Source organism: Anser anser (assembly GCF_964211835.1).
Source record: "Anser anser genome assembly, chromosome: 1".
Lineage (NCBI taxonomy): Eukaryota > Metazoa > Chordata > Aves > Anseriformes > Anatidae > Anser > Anser anser.
Window position 1 is genome coordinate 204,432,483 of NC_139720.1, and position 20,826 is coordinate 204,453,308.

General features: G+C 43.5%; 1 protein-coding gene across 8 annotated transcripts; it reads right to left on the reverse strand.

Annotated features, from left to right (window-relative positions):
* Positions 1-99: 99 nt before the first annotated feature.
* Positions 100-20,738, reverse strand: ANKRD42 (ankyrin repeat domain 42). 8 transcript variants are annotated; one of them, XM_083796510.1, is made up of 13 exons: positions 19,541-20,738; positions 17,815-17,973; positions 16,607-16,770; positions 14,923-15,030; positions 14,490-14,609; positions 13,747-13,882; positions 10,512-10,712; positions 9,340-9,465; positions 7,044-7,149; positions 6,247-6,422; positions 5,709-5,835; positions 3,291-3,435; positions 100-944 (listed from the first exon to the last, which is right to left on the reverse strand). In XM_083796510.1, the coding sequence occupies exons 2-13, from the start codon at positions 17,831-17,833 to the stop codon at positions 849-851; spliced, it is 1,524 nt and encodes a 507-aa protein (XP_083652636.1). In that variant the 5' UTR covers positions 17,834-17,973; positions 19,541-20,738; the 3' UTR covers positions 100-848. The 8 variants fall into 8 exon arrangements, 6 of the variants coding, with proteins under 6 accessions (XP_083652636.1, XP_083652635.1, XP_083652633.1 ...); XM_083796509.1 differs by having other exon boundaries at positions 5,709-5,850; XM_083796507.1 differs by having other exon boundaries at positions 17,091-17,973.
* Between the last annotated feature and the right edge of the window lie 88 nt (positions 20,739-20,826).

Here is a 20,826-nt window from a genome sequence, read left to right on the forward strand (position 1 = left end):
CACAAATACAATTTGATTTTTTTCAGTAATTTCGAAACTTAGAGATTGTTTCCTTAGGTAGCTAAGGGGAAGACAGATGAGGATTCAAGCACTAGCAAATTACCATCTATAAAAATTTATTGGAAGCAAGACAGCCAAAATATTAATGCATGATTTTCCAGAGCAAAATAACTTCATAATGGCGTGCAGATAAGAGAACAATTTTTATTATATGTAAAGCCATTAAATGTTTTTTTTAGGCAGGGATGTCAGGATTGCTGTTTCTAACCACAACATGCCCTGTAACTAGTGACATCCTCAGCCTTGATTTAGACTCAGGGGCACACCGCTGCAGTTCATCTGGCACCTCACGAAGGAGTAGCTTCAGGGCTTATTTAGGAATGGCTTGAAGGTGGAAAGTGAGGGGTCTGGCACCTGTCCGTGCAGTACTTGTTCCAGCCACTGCTTCAGGTCCATGTTGCTGGTTCTGTCTGAGGTAAGGTGCTTTATTTTCTTTTATTTCTCTAAGGTAGTAGTACAAAGACTAGTAGACGAGGATACTTTCCTCAAACCCTAGGTCCCATGACATTGCTGCAGTTGTCTCTCAAATGCTATGGTTTGTAAAGCTGTTAACTACTACCTGGACAGGAAGAGAAGTCCAACAGTGGGGTTTTTTGTTGTTTTTGTTTTTATGCTGTTGCAGTGATTTAAAAGTATATTCTAGGCCAGAAAACTAGGAGAATAGTTCAATGAAATTCAGTGAACCAGAGCTCATCTGTGGAACTGGGCTATGCAAACACTTTGCACTGCGTAGAATATTGCCACTCTACCTCCTCAAGTCTGCCAGCCCCTCATCTGAGGTTCGGTCCTCAGCGCAGTCTCACAAACACTCCACCAGAGTTGCAGGCTGGTTTCTTCTTTACTTTCTTTTTCTCTTTGCAAGAATTGGAGATAGTTCCAGCTTCCTGAAACAAAGGATGTTACAGCCATTAAACAGCCATCACTTAAACCTGCTACCTCCCAAGACAGGTTTTAGAAATCCATGGCTTTAATAACCACAGAACATAGTGTTTGTGCTGAAGCTGGGGTAGAACATAGTGGCAGGGCATGAGATGGCAGTCACAGCAGGGTAAAATGCGAAGGTCCCTTGGTTACAGCAGTCACAGCAGTTTTTGAAAATCTGCCTCAATAAAAGTTGCCTCCTGTCCCAGCTATCGACATGTAATCACGTGTCAATGTGATTGATCACCATTAACCTAATGGCCAGGGGGGCTTTCCCAGACCGCTACTGGTAGCAAACCCCCTACAGCCACTCCTCCACCGTAGGAATGGGGGCACTATGTCGTAGTTGTGCCAGATTTTTAAACCTGCCAGGGGAGTAGAATGGGTAATGTCTTAAAAGTGTGCTGTGGAAGCAGAAAGTGGCTTTTTTTTCAAAAGGAGAAAGCACTTGGCCAGCCAGAGGGCGGCAGCAGCATGGAAGAGCTCAGCTCCAAGGACATAACGGGAAGCAAACAGCTGTAGGAGCTTCACGGCGTGTATGTGGTGGCAAGGAAAGCAGGGACAGGTAACAGAAAGGGCAAACTGTACACAGGAGGGGTGCAGAAACAGTCCTGTAAGAGAGGGCAGGAGGAAGAAACCGGGGGAGGGGGTAGATGGAGATGGAACGAGCTGTGTAATGCAAGTTCCCTTTAGGGCTAAACAAGGGAAAGCTGCAAGAAAACAACAGCAATTCCCTGACTGCTGTGTGGCTCAGTAGCCCCCTAAGCAAAAGCCAGTATTTTTGGGAGCTCTTCATAAATTTCTTAGAAATGTTTCAGTGGCCTTTAAAGCCATTTGCCTCAGCAGGTGATCAGTAGGACATGCTGGAAAGATGGTATCTGTCTGCAAAAGTACCATTCGTACTGGCCATCCAGTAGGGGACTTGGTACAGCCAAAGGGCCCCACAGTCCATATTTAACTACTCAAGCGAAGGCTAAACCCACACATGGCTTAAACAGTAGCAAAACTGAGCTCTAGCTGCTTGTTTCCTGCCCAAAGCACACACTAAGCATTTTTTTCCCATCACGCTTGGCAAAGGACCCTTGTCCAGTAGGGATGCACTGAATACCAGGGTGTCATTCAAACCTGGCTGAGGAGGCAGTACTGTTATCCCTTATCCACAAACCCAGTTTCTCCTCCAGGAAATAAGTAAATGTTCCATGTGAAGCACGGACCAGCTTCCCCATCCCATACGACTGCCCCAACAGCCTGTGCAGCTGTTTGCCCTCCTTCACTCGCTCTGGATCTGTGAATATGGAGTTACAGTGGCCACACAACCATCAGCAGGGGAGTGACTATGGCACCACCTCAGTAGAGCTGACACTGTGCTGGCCAAAGCATCCCCTGGGGACGCGTCTTCAAGCCCCTCTTTGGCAGAGGAAGGCTCTAAATCCAAGTGCCCCACATTGTCAGTGACTCCTCAGCTGACTTTTAGACTGGTTATAGCAGGACCTACAACCAGTCGCATAGCCAAGGCAGCGTAATGGCCAAAACAGCTGGTCACCAAAGGTCCGAGAACAGCAGTGAACAGCCAGGAACAGCCGGGCCACGCGCCTTTCACGCTGGCTCTATCTTTGGATGACCCAGCAGTGTCACTGCGCACTGCTTCCCACCAGCCGTAGCAGGAGGAACCCAGGAGCCTCACCAAAGGCTGGACTGGATGGCAAAGGTCTGAGAAATGGGACAGTGGCTTTTCACATTGTCTTGTGGGAGATTATATGTGGCAGGGGAAGACCTGAAAAGCCAGCTCTTCTGTCCCCAAACTTAGCATGTGAACTTCTGATCTTTTGTCAGATTTGATTAAAAATGTGTCTCTAAGTTTTCTATCTTTGCCTGCTAAATCAACCAATCGTTCATACCAGTATCTGCTTTGCTGTCAGTGGACTTGATAATTATGACGACACGAGCCCACTCGCTGAAATCAGTCATTGCACACAGCAGTACAGCACTCCACCCATTCACTTCCCAGTCTGGAGTAAAAGGGAGGAAAACAAACCTAATGACAAGGAGAAGAGCTATCCTGCAAGAATACAGATGCTTCTCTCGCAGTGCACAAGGAGAAACTGCTATCTTTTCAGAGCAGAGACGCTGTCGGGATGCAGCAAAGGCTGCTGCTCGCTTCAGTGTCCCCAGCTGAAAGCTGCTGACACGTTTACTCCGGTATTTCCTAGCACCATGCTGGGGAATCTTAGCAGGAATGAATGTGCACAAGCAGCGGGACAAGCCTCTGTCCCACGCTCCAGGAAAGGGGGCGTTCAGGTGGCACGCACCAGGGGGAGAGCAGGCGGGGTGTGGGTTTTCTCCAGGCTCTCTCTCAGGTGGCCTATCTCAGCACGGTAGTCGTCCAGCTGGCTCTCCAGCTTCTCCCGCCTGACTCGCTCGTATTCCAGCTGAGCCTCCAGCTCCTGCACAGCCCTGCCAAAAGCAAAGGAGACAACCAGAGCATAAAGCACATCCAAGCACGTCCTGGCTACTCCACGTGTTGTTTCTTTTCAGGAGCAGGTTAGTCACAGCAGAAAACTGCAGTTACAGGCTGCTCCTGGCTCAAGACCATTTGCAAAAGCTTCAGCATCTGCTGTTTGTCCTTCACCGCCCACCTCTACCACGAGATGGCGACATCTTCCCACACATTGAGCCAGCCCCAGGGTTTTGAGTAGGCTGTAACCCAGGTCCATCTCCAGCTGCAGAATAGCGAGAAGCGCCCAAGAGGCAGAAGAGTTGGCAGGAAACAGGGAATAGGCATAAAACTGGCATTCTAGACAAGCCAGGGGCAGCTTCTTCATTTATGGCTGGTTCCTCCACATCCTTCCTAAAGTGATTGGGTTAACCGCAGATGAGGAATGATCAAATGACAGCCTGCCTGGCACCGACTAAAGGAAAGCAGAAGCACTGGCTGATAAACAGTTGCACAAGTTCTCATCAGTCATCCCCACAGTGGCTACTAAATTAACTGAGATTCCTGGAACTGGTTAGCTGACACATAATTCAGATATATTCTTCTAACAACAATTGACCTCAACAGCTGAGTCATCTGGAGTCATCTGGCTCTCCTCTGTAGCACAACGAGTTAGCCCAGCTACAAAGACGGAATACTGGTAAAAGGGAGACGTCTGCCCTGTGGATTCAAATAGCGTGGCAGGAAAAAAAGCTGACAGAAGAGCTACTGCGTTTCCCAGACCAAAAGATTCCTGACTCACTGGCCAAAGCAACCAGGCTCTATCAGTCTTACTGACACCGTAAGAACGACCTGTGCTTTTGCAGGTAACTCAGTGCCTGGGGGAACAGGATGACTTCTTGCACACTCTGGATTCGTGAGGCACAGCTCCAGCAGTGTGTGGCACACACGCGGTGGCATTTGTTTCCATGCCATGCAGCCTGGCCCTGCGCAGCAGCTCCCACCAGGCCTCTTACAGCCAGAAAATCTGAGCTAAAGCAGACGTTTTCAAAATCTGCTAGAGTAACCTTCCCAAGTGGCAATTCCTGCTTTTCATCTAGTAAAATGTTGTTGTTGATAAGTATTTTTAAATAATGAGGTTTTCTAGAATACGGTACAAGTATCTTGGGGTTTACACATAGGTCTCTCTCAGTGTCCTGAGGAGCAGTATTTCAGTTTCAAAAGGCCAGACTGGATCTAGGGATGCTCTCTGGCCTCCGCAGATGACATCCCTCAGAGACCCTCACAATTACTGTTTTACTAGTTTAGCCCCACACGCCACAGAAAGCAAAATCTCTTAATGAGCCTTACCAGAGCTCTCTAACAGGCACTGGCAGCTTTTCAGCTGCTAGCTACTAGCTGCTGTATCCAAAACGAGCTCTAATTTCTGTCGTTAGTCAACAGTGACTTTCCCAGCGCTGCAAACATATTACTCTAGTAACATGTTTGGTTTGCAGTGGCCCAAACACATAATGGACATGGACATGCTTATCTACAAGAATTAAGAACAATATGTAGCCAAATGTTTGACAGATAGAGGTAGGGACAGGATGCTGCTTTACTGTTTACAGTCTAAATCTTTAAGAGAAATAGAGGCATTTCTTTAAAACTTAGACAGTTTGCCCATCTAAACACCTAACCCATCTAACTGAAACCTTTTATTTAATGGAGACCCTGAGAATTAGGCAGAAACTATGGAAAGTGCTTCACATGCAAGGGGAGGTTCGCTGAGATTTCTATTTTTGTGGTCTGGATATGATCTAATGTCTTCATGAGCACAGAAATATACTGCCCTTGACAAAGAAATATAACGGGTCATTGAATAATTCCGCCTGTATATGCACTTCCATGCAAGCCATGCTAAGACTAATGCTTCTATTCAGACTTATTAAAGTGCATACATGTATTCAGCATCCTCAATGGAGAAAAAAAAAAAAAAAAGCATAGTGAGGACTTATGTGCAGCCTACTGCACATACACTGCAGGAAAACCTGAAGGCAGAACAGGTAGTCCTGCACAAGCACAAGAAGTACAGGCCCATCAAAAATTTGTGTTGTGCTGTAAGGCTAATCCTGGTCGTAGAAGTCTAGAACTGGCCAGGCAAATCACTGAAGTCCTTTTCTTTTTGGCCTGGCTAAAGTTGGTAAGTGGAAAAGACAGAATGGCCAAAGCAATCTGAGTGTAAGGTAGCCTTAAAGAAGGCTTTAAAATGGGCCTCACTGAGTTAAACATTACCAGAGCAAGTTAACCTTACTTCTCAACCTCCCTTTGTTCTTTTTTCATCTTCTTCTCCTCCTCCGTTATTCCTCCCAGTTGTCTGTAGTTGCTGTAGGCAATTTCTAGAAGATGCTGAAGTTCTTGAATCTTGCGATAGGCCCTTACTGTAAGACAGGGATCTCCAGGTAGGGAAAATGCACAGAGAGAACTGAAGACAGTCATGCTGAAATCCAATAGCCTGGAAAAGAGTCTCACAAACACAGAAATCACACTGCTCAGCAGATACTGAGATGTATCTGACACCCACACAACAGACAGCTCTCAGAAACAAGGAGCAATCCAATGTGGTTTCACCAACACAGATTAAGACAGTGTAACAGGTATGTTCTGACTGTCCTGCACTACGCTTCCTAATTTTCTACAATTTGTTTGAATACTCATCAGTACAGATACCCTGTCAACAAACTCATCCTACAACAACAAAAAAAAATTGCAGCAGTTAGCAGAAAATGTGCAAGTAGGAACAGAATGCCTCGAGACTATCTTTTCAAATAAGGAGTGATGAAAATGCTTACTGCGTGCGTTCCTTTTCTCTGCTTTATCCAGGATTAAATCTTCTTTGCTATCCGTACTCCCTTCCACACCATGCCTTTCAAAAAATCGTGCATTGTTTGCATCTAGTTCTTCATCACTGGAGTTACTGTCTCCAGTTCTTTGTGTCAAAAGTTCCACAGCTGCCAGTTGGGCAAATCTGCCGAGAGAACAGTTAACCTACACTGATATATCCCCATAATCTGCGAAAGCATTGCCATGCTGCCCACATGTGACAGAAACTTTCTGAAACTCTTCATGTCCCCATATATAGGAGGGGGGTTCAGGATTAAAGGAAGCATTGGTACACAAACTATGAGCAGCTGGTCTACTTTCTGCAGTATTCTCCCAGCATGAGCTCTGCCTCATTGAAATCTTATGGTGATGACTGCCACATCAGAGAGATCTTTTCCTTTGCAGGATTTCTTTACTGAATCTCATCAGCAACTGCATTATTTTTATTAAGGCAAAAATCAGTCAGCTTTCTTTAGTTCTCATTTACTTTGTGCAGTTGGAGCATATAGGCTTACGACCTTCCTTTTGCAGATCAGTTACTTTTCACCTTTTATGTCTCACCATGTTCAGAAAAAAACAAGGTAAACATAAAACCTTTCACAGCTGCGGTACTGCTTTGCTTGTTACTCAGAACCGGAATTCATGGACTTGACCTTTTCCTCCCTCCATCACTGAAAATCAGAAGTAATTACAACAAAGCTGACTTGATATTGACATATAAATAGTAAGCAAATAAACGACTGAGCTACATGATATGTGTTGTTACCTCTTGGCTACATCCTTTGGAGTCTCTCCAGCATCATCTGTAATGTCACAGTCAGCTCCCATTTCAAGCAACCACTGTAAGCAATGGACGTGCCCCTGTGCAGCAGCTGGGGAAAGGAAGGTGAATGCAAGTCAGATGTATTCAACTGAAGTGTTTCAAACCTCACACGTCCCCCTCTTGACACAGTTCAATGTGCCAGAGGGTGGGTTCATTAAGACCCCACAGGTGAGATGCTATTTCAGAGAAGCCTGCGTTTCAAGATGCTCAAGCCGTATGGGCATGCCCATTTCTAGGGAAGATCCTGCAATGTGTTTTTGTGCCTCTTTCTAGTCCTGGAAATTTACTTGCAACTCTTGCTGGAGAGGAGCTAAACTTGCTCAGTCTCAAGCACTGCGCACAAGGCACACAAATACCTGCTGCCTCGCACGCTCTTGCTTTGAGGTCTGCATGTCACCCACTTGCAGCAAAGTACTGTCACCTTTCCCTGGCTCTGGGCTCCCACACCTCACACGGGGTTGGTTGGACCAATCCACGGCATACAGTGCTGGCTCACGGAGAAGGAGAGAAGCGGGAGCTTTGTGCTGGAGCTACAGGTACATCACTTCTTGGGCCACACCCTCAAGGCAATGCTTCTCATCTGGAGCCCAACGCAACAGCTTTGCCTAATCGTGTGATCTAGCGTGGCTACTGCCCATGCCTCGTGGTCCCCAGGAACGATGTCTCACATATGGAGGATGGTACTTGGCTTGTCTGGCTGAAAACAGCCAGCCCTTTTTCTCAGGGAAGAATAATTCTGTCTCTCACAGAAACCCATTTGGATAAGTGTCATGTTTGTTTTCATATACAAAAAATAAGGAAATGCAAAGACAATCAACCATAAAATTTCCCTCAACATTTCATCAACACGGCACGTAAAGACTGGGGATGGAACAAGTAGCAACATTCCAAGAAAAGGGGGTAGGAAGGAATGCAGAAAACACTTTTCAAATCCCTTCATATAATTTTTTTATAATGAGAACTTCAGTTATCTTTTTAAAAATTCTATTTTTATCTAATCAAAAAGAATTGTAGCAAGTAGTGTTAAAAGCATATTACAAGAATACTTTATTTCTTTTCTCTCCCATTTCACGGGACAGGTTGACCATGAGCCAGCAGTGTGCCCTGGTGGCCAAGAGGGCCAACGGGATCCTGGTGTGCATTAAAAGCAGCGTGGCCAGCAGGTCAAGGGAGGTGATCCTCCCCCTCTACTCTGCCCTGGTCAGGCCTCGCCTGGAGTACTGTGTCCAGTTCTGGGCTCCCCAGCACAAAAAAGACAGGGATCTCCTGGGACGAGTCCAGCAGAGGGCAAAAAAGATGATACGGGGCCTGGAGCTTCCTATGAGGAAAGGCTGAGAGACCTGGGTCTGTTCAGCCTTGAGAAAAGAAGACTGAGAGGGGATCTTATCAACGTTTATAAATATCTTAAGTGTGGCAGACAGAGGGATTTGGCCAACCTCTTCTCAGTGGTTTGTGGTAACAGGATAAGGGGCAATGGCCACAAGATGGAGCCCAGGAAGTTCCGCACCAACATGCAAAAGGACTTCTTCACGGTGAGGGTGACAGAGCACTGGAACAGGCTGCCCAGGGAGGTTGTGGAGTGTCCTTCTCTGGAGATATTCAAGGCCTGTCTGGACGCCTACCTGGGCAGCCTGCTCTAAGGAACCTGCTTTGGCAGGGGGGTAGGACCCGATGATCTCTGGAGGTCCCTTCCAACCCCTTCAATTCTGTGATTCATCTTTCAGACATTAATAAGAAAACCGCAGACACAAGAGGACCATTCTTCTGTAATGCTAGCACTCCACTGCAAATCAAGGTGTTAGATACAAGAAGTTAAGCTTCCTCCACAGCGTATAACAAATTACCTTGCTGTGGTTTTTATAACACATCTCCACGGTAGCAATATGTTCGGTAAATAAAGGCCCAGACCATAACACAGATCACTGTTATGACTAACTAGCCCATGTTTCTAAAACTGATATCTCACCTGATTAAAAAAATAATAAATTTCAGTTTAGATGTTGTTTTCTTTTTCATATAAACTTTCTGTACTTACTTCAGCTTGGTTATTTTGTTTTTAAAGTGACACCTACACACACACACATCACAAAATATGTTTTTCAGGGTTGCCCTTTCAAGCCCTCAGGAAATGAGACACTGTTTTTCATTAAGTTTATCTGATGAGCAGCCACTTGAAAAACTAAGTAAACAAGCCAGCAACAAACGGTAACAAGCTGAAACACAAATCATAATTACTGACCTTTGTGCATGAGAGTGGATCCCTTATCATCCCGCTCATTAATATTGATTACTCCACTTTTCACTAATCTTCTAAGTACCAACAAGTCCCCTTTGAAAGCAGCGCTATGGGCTGGGAAAGCTAAAACTGAAAACGAAACACACATTTCCAGACAGATACCAGTAATTCCTCTAAACATGTTCATATTTGTCTCGTACAGCTTGCTTCTCTCATAACAACTTATTCATGGAAATTTCATAGCTGTAGCTAGCCAGGTTAATGCATCTTTAATCAGTTAAAACACAGCTGCATAACTAGCACTGTTCATCACAGACTTGACTAAACATGTCTCGGTTATGGCTAAAGGCATCTTATACAGCTTGGAGATGAATTTCAAAGATCTGGAATACCTTTGTTTCATAGTTAATGTTCTATCACTGGTGGTAACTAGAGTCATTTGCCTATTTTGAATTCCACAGCCTAACCAAATATATAAACTAGTTTACTTCTTGGTAAAAAATTACTCATCGGGAAAATTTGATTTTTCCAGTTACATTTATATATATATATATATATATAGAGAGAGAGAGAGAGAGAGAGAGAGAGTATTGACATATACACATAAGTATAATGACAAAAGACTAGCAGATAAGGAAGTAAGTGCCTGGAAAAAGTAGAAAGGTGAAGGAGTAATTCTTATATCTTTGCTCTGTGGAATGTTGTCTTTAGGAAGCTTTCCACACTTGCATCTTTTGGCTGTTCTGACTACAGTAGTATTGCTGGTTAACAAGTAACCTTAATTTTAGTAGAACATTTCCAGGCTGAATTGTTACTCAGTGTAAGTAAAGAATTCTGAGCAGGCAAATCTGAAAACTCATGAAAATTATACAGCTATTCTGAATTTCTGCTGGAGTCTAAGAAGAACATGCATAACTTGGTATTCATAGTGCAACAGTGTGACAAGTTATATTTCAATTATTATAAATCAAAGGTATTTATAAAATCACATTGAGTATCCCAGACTTTAGCTATCAGTAAGTGCAATAACTATTGAAAGCAGTAGCTGTTCCTTACATTGGCGATATGAAGGTTGTAATTCTCATAAAAGTTTTCAGAATCAAGTGTTTTACAAAACTACACCTATTTTAACAGTATAAATTTTAATAAAATTTTAGTGTTTGATCCATGCTCACCTTCCTGTGTCTCTGGATGCTCCCCCTCTTTTTCCACACCGTTAATATATTGCAGAATATTATCTTTATAGAAGCGCTCAGCCAAGTCCCTTGGAGTCTCTCCATGGTCATTCCTGGCTTTCAGCGTGTGCCCGACACTGGCCATTTTACTGACCAAGAACTTAAAGCAATGCAGGTGTCCTTCCATTGCTGCCAGATGCGCTGTAGCCCAAGGTAAAACAAAGTAGGTTAGAGCAAAGCACTGCTGACCACCAAGAAAGCAGTGCTCTCACTACCAGTTAGATCCAGCTCCTCCACCAGCACCTGAGCCATCCAACACTGCACAACAAGAGGGTGCAGCTTCAGCTGGGCAGGGGATGCTCGGCTCCTATCCAGGACAGAGTCCAGCTGTATGCAAAGGAGGTAGAAGAAAGCCGTCAAGGGTGGGATCTGCAAAGAAAATTCCCTAGCAGAGCTGATGGCGGGAGACAACACAACACTGCCGAGAAACCTTTGAGCTCTAGCTAGGAGAGCGCGCTGCTGGGGTCTCCTGTTCCCCATGAACTGAAATCTCACTGCTCAGCAGCTCTGATCTGACTTCATTCTCCTAGGTGGACTCATTACAGAGGACCCAAAATCCGAGCTTCAGTGAAATCAGGACAGTTTTTCACATTATCTTAACTTTTTTCAGCGAGTTAGTTAGGACAAAGTGAAAAGAAAAGGTATCTTCTTAAAGTTAACTTCTGGTTACTAGTCAGCTGGTGCAAAACTGACTCAACTCTTACAAATCCGCTTCCAGATATGCAAGAATCTCAGGGATGAAATTTCACCTTTTGGAATGAAACTGGATTAAATGTCTGCCCTATGCAGAAAGCAGTCAAAAAAGCTCGAGGCTTTCTGCAAAAACAGAAGAAGAAAAATACATTAAAGAGTTGTATTCTGTCCGTGTCTTTCTGCAGAGTTCCAGTGGGATGCTATGGAAGACACATAAAGGAATTTTTCATGGACAGCTTTTAACCTGTGTGTTGCTTAGTAGCTAGTGCCCAACGTGTAACTTGCACTTCAGACCAAAGCCAAAGTGTTTTGTGATGTTAACATAAAATATGCTGCTTAGTGCTGAGAACTTTGAGAAACTTTGTCTCAGGCATCACAAATAGGCAGTGGGTAGCTGGTATTGGGATCCCTACTTCTGGGTGTTTCATCTCACCTGTTATAAAATCAGGCTAACACTATCCACTCTTCTCCAAGCAGTGAGTGAAAGAGCCATGTCTGTGAAAAATTCAGGTGTCACACTATGATTAAATTAATATTACATTTAGAACAGGCTTAGCTGGTAAGAAATAAGTGAAGCATGGCCAAAACCTGAATACAGATAGAAAACAAAATGTTGAATTAATGAACGCAGACTATTCAGGGCACTGAATGAGCCAGTGTTCTTCAAAAAAAGAATAGTTTTTTAGATAATTAAAACCTCTGCCATAACATAAACATGATTCTATGATTCTATGAAAAGATGCAGTCTTACATTTCTTAAGTTTTAGGAGTATGGAATTGCAACCTCAGTAAACTTCTTTCAGTATACTCAGGTAAAATTACAGCACTGGCCAGCTAATCCTGAAGCTGAATTATGTAAAAATGATTTAAATTTACTTTACTGTTTCAGAAGCTGAGGAAAACACTCTAATCTGTATAACATAACACTTCTATTAATCATTTATTAGGAGTATTACAAAGCATTTTCTTTCCTCTGGATGGTAAGAGGATCAAATGAAACAGAACAAAGGCTGGACAAACCAGCTTCTGCAGATGTCAGGAGGGTGAGAAAAGCAATGTTCTACTAACACATATATACAGAGCATTTAAGTGGAACTGTGCTGGTATTCACCATATCTCCATAATAGGTTGTGATATCAGGGAAGTGTTCCCAAACGCAAACAAAACTACCTTCTATGCTGCCACCAGGGTTCCTAACATCATGAACCTGTATCGCTTGAGCCAATACACCGGATGTCCTACCGGGATGTAAGAGCCTCACATCCTTTAACAAAACCCAGGTTTGAAAAACAAAATATAGATATCAGTTTACTGGATAAATAATGCTTCACAGAGGATAAAAGATTTTGAAAATGGATTTAAAAGGATAACTCTAAACCTCTAAACAAGTTATTGGGGGGAAAAATATGCTATTTGGAACAAATAATATGACTGACCATAAGGAGACGTTAGAAGGGAAAGGATGCAACAAAAACAAAGGGTATGAGCAACAGCATTCAACTTACAGAGGACTGAGGCAGTGGTGTGCTAGGCAGAGGGATGGTGGAGAGACAGACTATGAAGAGAGTACCCTTTTTTTTTGCGCTAAGGTGACTGTGCACATGATTATGAAAAGAGTACAGACTGCAGATAATATAGAAATTCTGGTATTCCGGAAATCAAGATGAGGAAATCAGAGGTAAATGAGAACAATGGTTTTACCAACCCAGTTAAGAAACGTTTGGATACTAAAACCTGCATATGAACATGCCAGAATCTGCTCACACTGGCACAGCCATTCAAGCCTGGCACACATTCAAAAAAGAGCAGGTAGCAGCTGGACCTGCCTGCTGCCCCACCTACCCTTCCCCGCCTGTGACCTCCATCGGCACACGTGCTCCACCACATGCCGAGGGGATGCTGCCCTCTCAGAACGAGCCTGCTCCCAACGTGAGCTATTCCAGCACCCATGAGCTCTGAGCCTTGCCAGGAGCAGCAGGAGCTGAATAGGATGCTGATGCCAACTGACAGCTACTTGGGATTTTATGAACTCCCTCATCATTATAAAAACAGAGCAACTATGTTTATTGCATGGAACCAACTAGCAAATCACAGAATTACAGAATGGTTTGGGTTGGAAGGGACCTTAAAGTCCATCCAGTCCCAACCCCCTGCCATGGGCAGGGACACCTCCCACCACACCAGGTTGCTCAAAGCCCCATCCAGCCTGGCCTTGAGCACCTCCAGGGATGGGGCATCCACAGCTTCTCTGGGCAGCCTGTGCTAGTCCCTCACCACCCTCTGAGCGAAGAATTTCTTCGTTATATCTAATCTAAACCTACTCTCTTTTAGTTTAAAACTGTTACACCTTGTGCTATCAAACCAGTATCTCTTGTCCAACCAGTGCTGATAGGTGTGCTTTACTTAAGGTGTGCTAATATTATCACATACCACAACAACTGTAATCCGAAGATTAAAAAGCATATGATTTATCCTGACGTACCTGGAAGGTTTCCATTGTTATCCACATCATCTATACATGCTCCCCATCTAACAAGAAGCTGCAAACACCCCAAGCGACCATGAAAAGCAGCATAATGAACAGGCTTCCAGTCGTTCCTGTCTGAAACATTTGCATTCTGAAATGAGAACAGCAGGTTAATTCATTCATTTACAAATCTTTGACACAAAACAAATTTTATAAATAGGAACCAGCTGTTCATTGTGTTAAACAATTTCCGTCAAATCAAATAATGTTTTTCAAAGTTCATGTCATATAAATAGTTCCCATTCCAAGATGGGTATTTTTCACCATTTCTTGGTTGTATTGAAATAATATACGCGGAAAAGGTATATTTTCAGATATAGTTCTATCAATGTGTTGATGATTATTCTTAAATATACATCTGGATTGTTTTCAGTCTATGTCTTTTACTGTATAGGATTTGTACAATCACAAAAAATCACAACCTCAGTGCCTGATCTTCATTTGGTGACATCCCCTGTCAAATGGGGTTCCACATTATCGATTCTCTTTAGATTTTTGGAACATTTCTCTATCATGTCTTACAATCAAAAAAAAAATTGAAACTTACCCAAAAAAATAAATTCCCACACTTGCCAACAAGAACATACCAACAAAGATTAACCTACAGTGACAAATCTCAGTTAAACTAATGAGAGTTTTGTTGGAAAAGGATAGCAGACTTTGGCTCTGCACTAGGGATCTGCAGGTAAAAGTCTCACCGCTCCACTTCGCAGCATGGTTTGTAAAGTGTACGACTGCCCATGGGCTGCAGCTAAGTGTGACGGCGTGCACCCGCGGTCGTCTCGAGCTTCTAGGTTTGCTCCATTTATTAACAAAGCCTAAAAGAAACACAAAGCCTAAGTTCAGAAAGCAAGCTGAAAAAGCAAACGTAGCCTAGCAGGATGACTTGAAATGATCAGCTGGGTAACTCTGGAGTAACTTCAAGGCACTGTCACTACACAAAATAAATCTCTTTGCGCAGATGGAACAAATGAGTGCACTGGTTTTAATAGCAACTCGGTTCCAGCTGTAATGTCGTGAAGATGAGGTACTCACAGCTCCATTAGGAGCTCTCTCAGCTGATCTTCGTAATGACTGTGTCCAACCTGAAGCCTGCCTTACTTTTGCTTGAGAGTAAATATTTACACATACCTGCATGCAAGCATCCTGTCCTCGGATAGCCGCAAGGTGAGCTGCAGTCCAGCCTCTGACAGTTACCTGGGTTATGTCAGCTCCGTGCCAGAGCAACCAGTGAAGACACTGCTCAACCAAAACCAAACTCTTGTTATTTAACTATTCTTACCATGTGTCTGAGGCACATTTTAGCTGTAAGTTAACAGTAGACGTTATATGTCAAAACTGCATCAGAAGACTTCTTTGTGGAAACATGACACCTCAGAGCATGCACTAGCAGGTGAGTTGGACAGTTTCAAGGCCTCATGCGAGGCTACAAAAGCACAAATAACTACTAACTCAGACCCTAGCACTGATTTTACAGAATGGCTTCTTAATTTTACTCTTCCAGATTTAAAATGTAATCTGTGAGAACATACACATGGCATGAGGTAAAAGCATTGGAAAAATGGTGCAAACATGCTCACTTGAATTCCAGCTAAAATTACCAGCAGGAAAAACACCATGAACCAAATGTAATGCCTCATTTCAGTTATTAGGCTCCTTGGGGTGCATGTAATCCCACCTCTCTTCTCATCCTTTCACAGCTTAGCTTAGCTTTATTCACCTTTTTCCACCACAAGTTATTGCTTTCCATGGAAAGCTTTAAGGACTATCAAAAAAAAAAGACAAGAGAACTAGTTAAAACTTTTTGTTATATATTATCATTATTTACTATCTTCTTTTAGGCCAGGCTCCACCCCTGGTTCCTTCATTGTTTCCACTGAGGAGCTTAGTAACAACTAGATGATGGATAATCCAATAAAGTCTTATACACTGACTGCAAAGTAGAAGAGTCAAATGAAAAGTGCCAGAATTTATACATGTAGAAAAGGGTGGGCAAGCAATCTATTTTTAGGGTTGATAGCATGATCATCAGCATTTTTTGACAGTTTCTGTACATTCCAGTAACAGCACTGCATGTATTATTTCTCGAGTTTAGCAAGAATTTTACATTTTTTTCCTTTGAGACGTTATTTTTTATATGGTTATACATGCCCTTGTTGTTTCAAAGTTAGATTGCTGAAATATTGTGCAAGAAGGCTGCAACAAGGAGGTAAATGTTGTGCTGAATACAGCAGCTCAGTCCTTCTGGAAATTCAAAATGTTCATGTACCAAGTACCTGGGATTTCTGCATCAATATTCAATGTTTTTATTTATTAAAATACAATGTATTAGCACTATTTCTAGAGAATGAGGCATGGGACAGAACACTGGTAAACAGAATGAACATGCTCTCATGTCACTTCTCACTTGGTTCAATCACCTTCATGACTGAACACATTCTAGAGGATGTGTACACAACCTAGCGGATTTTCTAGGTGTCCTGAGAGAAGGAAAAATGCAACAGAAACAAACGAAAGTCATAAATCTGGAAGGGAAGCCATAAGTCACACTTTTCTTGGAGTAAGAAAATCACTGATTTTGTAAAATTTGTCAATGTTAACTACGTAAACTGTGGATGGGACTTCAGAAAGGCAAAATGAGATACTAAAAAAATGTACTTCTCTTCTTGGTGAATATATTTACTGAGAAAATCAGACAGAGATTATTAATTTAGCTTGATCAAAGCCAATGATTTTGTGTCCAGCCTCTACCAAAGAAGGAAAACATTAACCCACAAAAACATTGCTGTGTCTGAACATCAACATCATATTTTACCTCCAGACTTCCAGAGTGTGCAGCACAGTGCAAAGGTGTGAACTTGTGGACTAAATCCACCTCGTTAATACCAGCTCCACTTTTTATCATTGACGCAAGTTGTTCTACATCACCGGCTTTCACTGCCTCATGTACACTAGTGTAATTTTGCTGCTTCTTGACAGCTAGTGAGGAATAATAAAAGGGCATTAGCCAGTTCAGTAACATTTCAGAGAGAGTAAATTAGTGATGAGTCAAAGAATCATCAGGGTGACAGCTTTAACGGAACCAACCCAACGTGTTCAGAGTAACTTCTGAGAGTGAGCCTTGTATCAGCAGGAATCCTTAGCCTCTGTTTGTCAGAAACAAAGAAATACTCAAAAACGTGAAACAGCCGTGTCCCCTCCAGCCTCAGAAAATGGACCAAAAGAAGCCATGAATAAGACCCAGAAGAAAGATGTCAAGAAGCATGGCAAGAGCAGGAAAGCAAAGCTACTCCACCTACATATGCAAATGCTGGAGCAGTTCCACCCCAACACTGTCTCTCTTCCAAAACTGTGGGCATCACAAACTCTTTCATCTATCACATCTTCAAGCGCATCACTAGGGGGGCTTCTCACTTGGGCGAACAAGCTCTCAGCCATCACTTTCCAGCTGCTCCACGTGGCCATGCTCCCACTGCTGCCTGAGGACTCGGCTTACCGTGGCATACCGTGGTGAGGGCACCAGAGCCTTCACCAATTAAGCATGGCTTGTAATTGCTCTTGACTGAGCTGCACGAGTCAGCTTCATGACAAGCGCATGTCAAAATTAAAGCTGCTACAACAAAAAAAACAGTTCTTTATACAATGTGTTAGTCATCCTGTGTTGTTCCCTTGCTGTAAGTATAGCATTGCTCTGGCACAGGTTACCTTGTTAGCCTAAATTTTTGCCCCCATCAAAGTCAGCAGCATTTTCATTGATTTCAGTAGCACAGAATCAAATTCTAAACTTAGGTAGGGGCAGTGTGGTACAAAAATATCTATCATGCAGATAAACTGTATTCTCTTTCAGGCCTTTTCACTGATTAACAGCATAATTGGAGCACTGGCAGTCAGATATCTGAACTCTCTTGCAACATCTTGGCACTTTGCCTAAATTTGTCAACAGAAATAAGTGATATAAGTAGATCTAATGGCTGAACAACAGATAGCTAAGCGTATGAGTAACTCAAAACAATTATTAATCACCTTCTAGAGTAGTCATCATTCCAGCAGCAAAACGCACTAACGCTCTTAGATTAGATTTCACACTCTAAGGAGAAGTCTCGAAGAAGTGGGCTACTGTTCAGCAAGTCAAGCACGTAGGAAAAGGTTGGTCTTAAGGTATAAGCGCCTCAGTTTCCCTGCCTGTGGAGAAGAAATGGTGGTAATAGTTCAAATTGTTAAGCATTTTCAGATCAAAAATATTAGACATCAATGAGATGCTCTGTGAAAAGGCTCCTGACACATGTAAAAAAAAGAACTAATATAATGAAAAGCAGCCTTTACTGTTTACCAGTGCCTAATTTCATGTAATCTGTAGCAGGATTATAGTGCTCTGGTAGATTTGGGGTTGCCACAGAAAAGAAAAGAGGGGTTAAACTGCTTCTGTAATCCAGACTGAGATTAACACACACCCCTTGATCTTGTGGCTGTGTATCATCACTTCACTCCCACCTCCCCCAGAGACAGGCTGTATCATTGCCCTGCACGAAGCAGCTTCACTTAGGAACTGGGACTCTTATTATGCAAAATACTGTATGAACAAACAGCAGCAGCACAGAAACAGAATAATTCCGGTTGGAAGGGACCTCAGAAAGTCATCTAGTTCATGCTTTTAAATAATACTTAATTACATTTTGCATTTGGGGTTGTTTGTTTTGTTGTTGTTTGCTTGTTTGTTTGTTTTTAAACAGAGAATATCACCAGGACATAATTTTCCCACAAGGGAGTCATTTCTCATTATGTCAAGTGAGGGTTACAGACTTCAGCACAATTAGGCAGCCTTACATCAGAGGAAGATCTGGCCAATTACACTACTTGCCAAAGCACTAATGTGTTTAACACGATGTTCCAGTGCAACAAGTTCAAGCTATTTATTTATTTTTTTTTAACCCAGAAGAAATACAAATAGCAACGCACACTCCCAGCCCCCAGCAGAGGGAATTTTGCCTCCTTTCTCCCTCAGGAAGGAACAATGACCTACAGCTCCACGGAGATTGATGCCAAATGCTGCTGCACAGCTTCTTGCCTCAGGCCACGAAGAGCAAGCCGGAGGCTGGGACTGAAATTTAGTAAACAGCTGTTAACAAGAATTTTGTACAAAATATATTTGGTTAGACAGTGGATGACATCTTTCATAATTTTAGTGCATTTTTTTTTAATTGAAACTGTTATCAAATGCTTATTCACTAAGACAAAATTCCCCTGTAGAAAGAATTAGGTAAACATTGTGGCAACAGTACCTGACCAAAATTCATTAAAGCGTTTACTCAGCATGGGGGAAAGGGTCAGTTTTAGGTTTTCCTATATTTCTCTAACACAAAAAGAATCCAGTGCTACACTTCTTTAGCAGTAGCTCAAGGCAACAAGGAACCAAGCCCCCCAGTAGGCAAAGGCAAAGTTACTGGACTGGGGAGTTAAAAATACCAGCTTGGGGGTGACCCCAGGGTTGTGCCACCTTTTACCAAATGTTTGGCAAATATTGATCAACCCTGATATTTTATATGAGCCTCACATGAAATGAATATGTTAACAGATGGGGGACCTCGAGCAAAATAACAGGGAAGGGAAGGGAAGGGAAGGGAAGGGAAGGGAAGGGAAGGGAAGGGAAGGGAAGGGAAGGGAAGGGAAGGGAAGGGAAGGGAAGGGAAGGGAAGGGAAGGGAAGGGAAGGGAAGGGAAGGGAAGGGAAGCTGCAGGCAAAGCAACCTCACCATTTGGAGTAGGAGACAGCGCAGCAGCTGCTGTTGGCATAGCAGCCCCTCACAGCACAAGCAGCCGGAAACCTGCCTCACTCGTCGCACCCTCCTCCTTCTCCTCTTCCTCCTCCTCCTCCTTTTTCTCCTTCTCTTCTTCCTCCCCCTCCTGCCCGCCGCCGCAGCAGTGTTGCCATGGGCACAGGGCTCGCCTTCCCGACGGGCCGCGGGAAAATGGCGGGCCTGGAGCGGCGGCCATGGCACCTCAGCGGCCCAGGGGAGGGCGTCGGGTCCGGGGAGGCGGCGGCGGCCCCGAGGAGTTTTGGGCACCGTGGGACGAAGCCTCGGGGCTGGGGCGCTGTGATGGGGCTGCAGCTGAAGGGGGAGGTGTGGGACTGCCTGAGGTGCCAGCTGCGTGGAGTAAATGATGCTGGGCTGTAGGTGTATGTTCCGTCTGTAAAGGATGGTTCCTCTGTGAAAGCTGGGATAAAGCTGCCTGGGAATCCCTGGGCAGTAGGTTAGCAGAAAAAGGGTATCACAAGCTATTTGTTTTTTGTTTCCAATGCTCTGGCTTACTATCTTTGTAGCATTCCCCAGGGAGAGGCATAAACCAATCATACCAATCACTATCATCATCTCTCAAGCTGTCAGCCATATATCAACCAAGAACTATTTAACCCACGTGTGCTCTATCTGTGGGATAATCTGACTCTAACCACAATTCTTGTGCTTGTAACCTCTCTGCACTGAGATGTCTCGGGGTAGTTTTCTTCCTGCAGTTCAGAAGTCCTGCTCTTCAGCCCCATTAGCCAGAAGAATCCGATACCCTGGAGGGAAACTGGGTTCCTTTGATGGGGCCAAAAAAGCACTCTGCATTTCAAGGCCCATTCCCAAATCAGATTTACAGGTGTGCACTGATGATTACATCCAAATAAAACCCATTTCGAACTTAATTATCCTTGTTAGAAAGTTGCTGTAAATCCTCTTGCTGCACCTACACAAGGATGTCTCAGCCTACCCCTTGAAACCTGAGTGAGAAGATTGGGAACATTGCAACCAACAGCACAATCACAGCTGATTATTTCTACTTACACCACAGACTAAGGCTGACTTCTGATCTTCTGAGTATCCATACCACAAAAGCAATACACTAGAACTACTCTTTGACTGTGTGTGTCTTGCTCCCAGCAGCTTTAAAAATATGCACTCCGCACACGAGAGAGTGAATAAAACCTTAAATGCAGATAACATACTATCCCAAGACAAACATTGTATGAATCTTTATTTGCAATCCCACAACCATG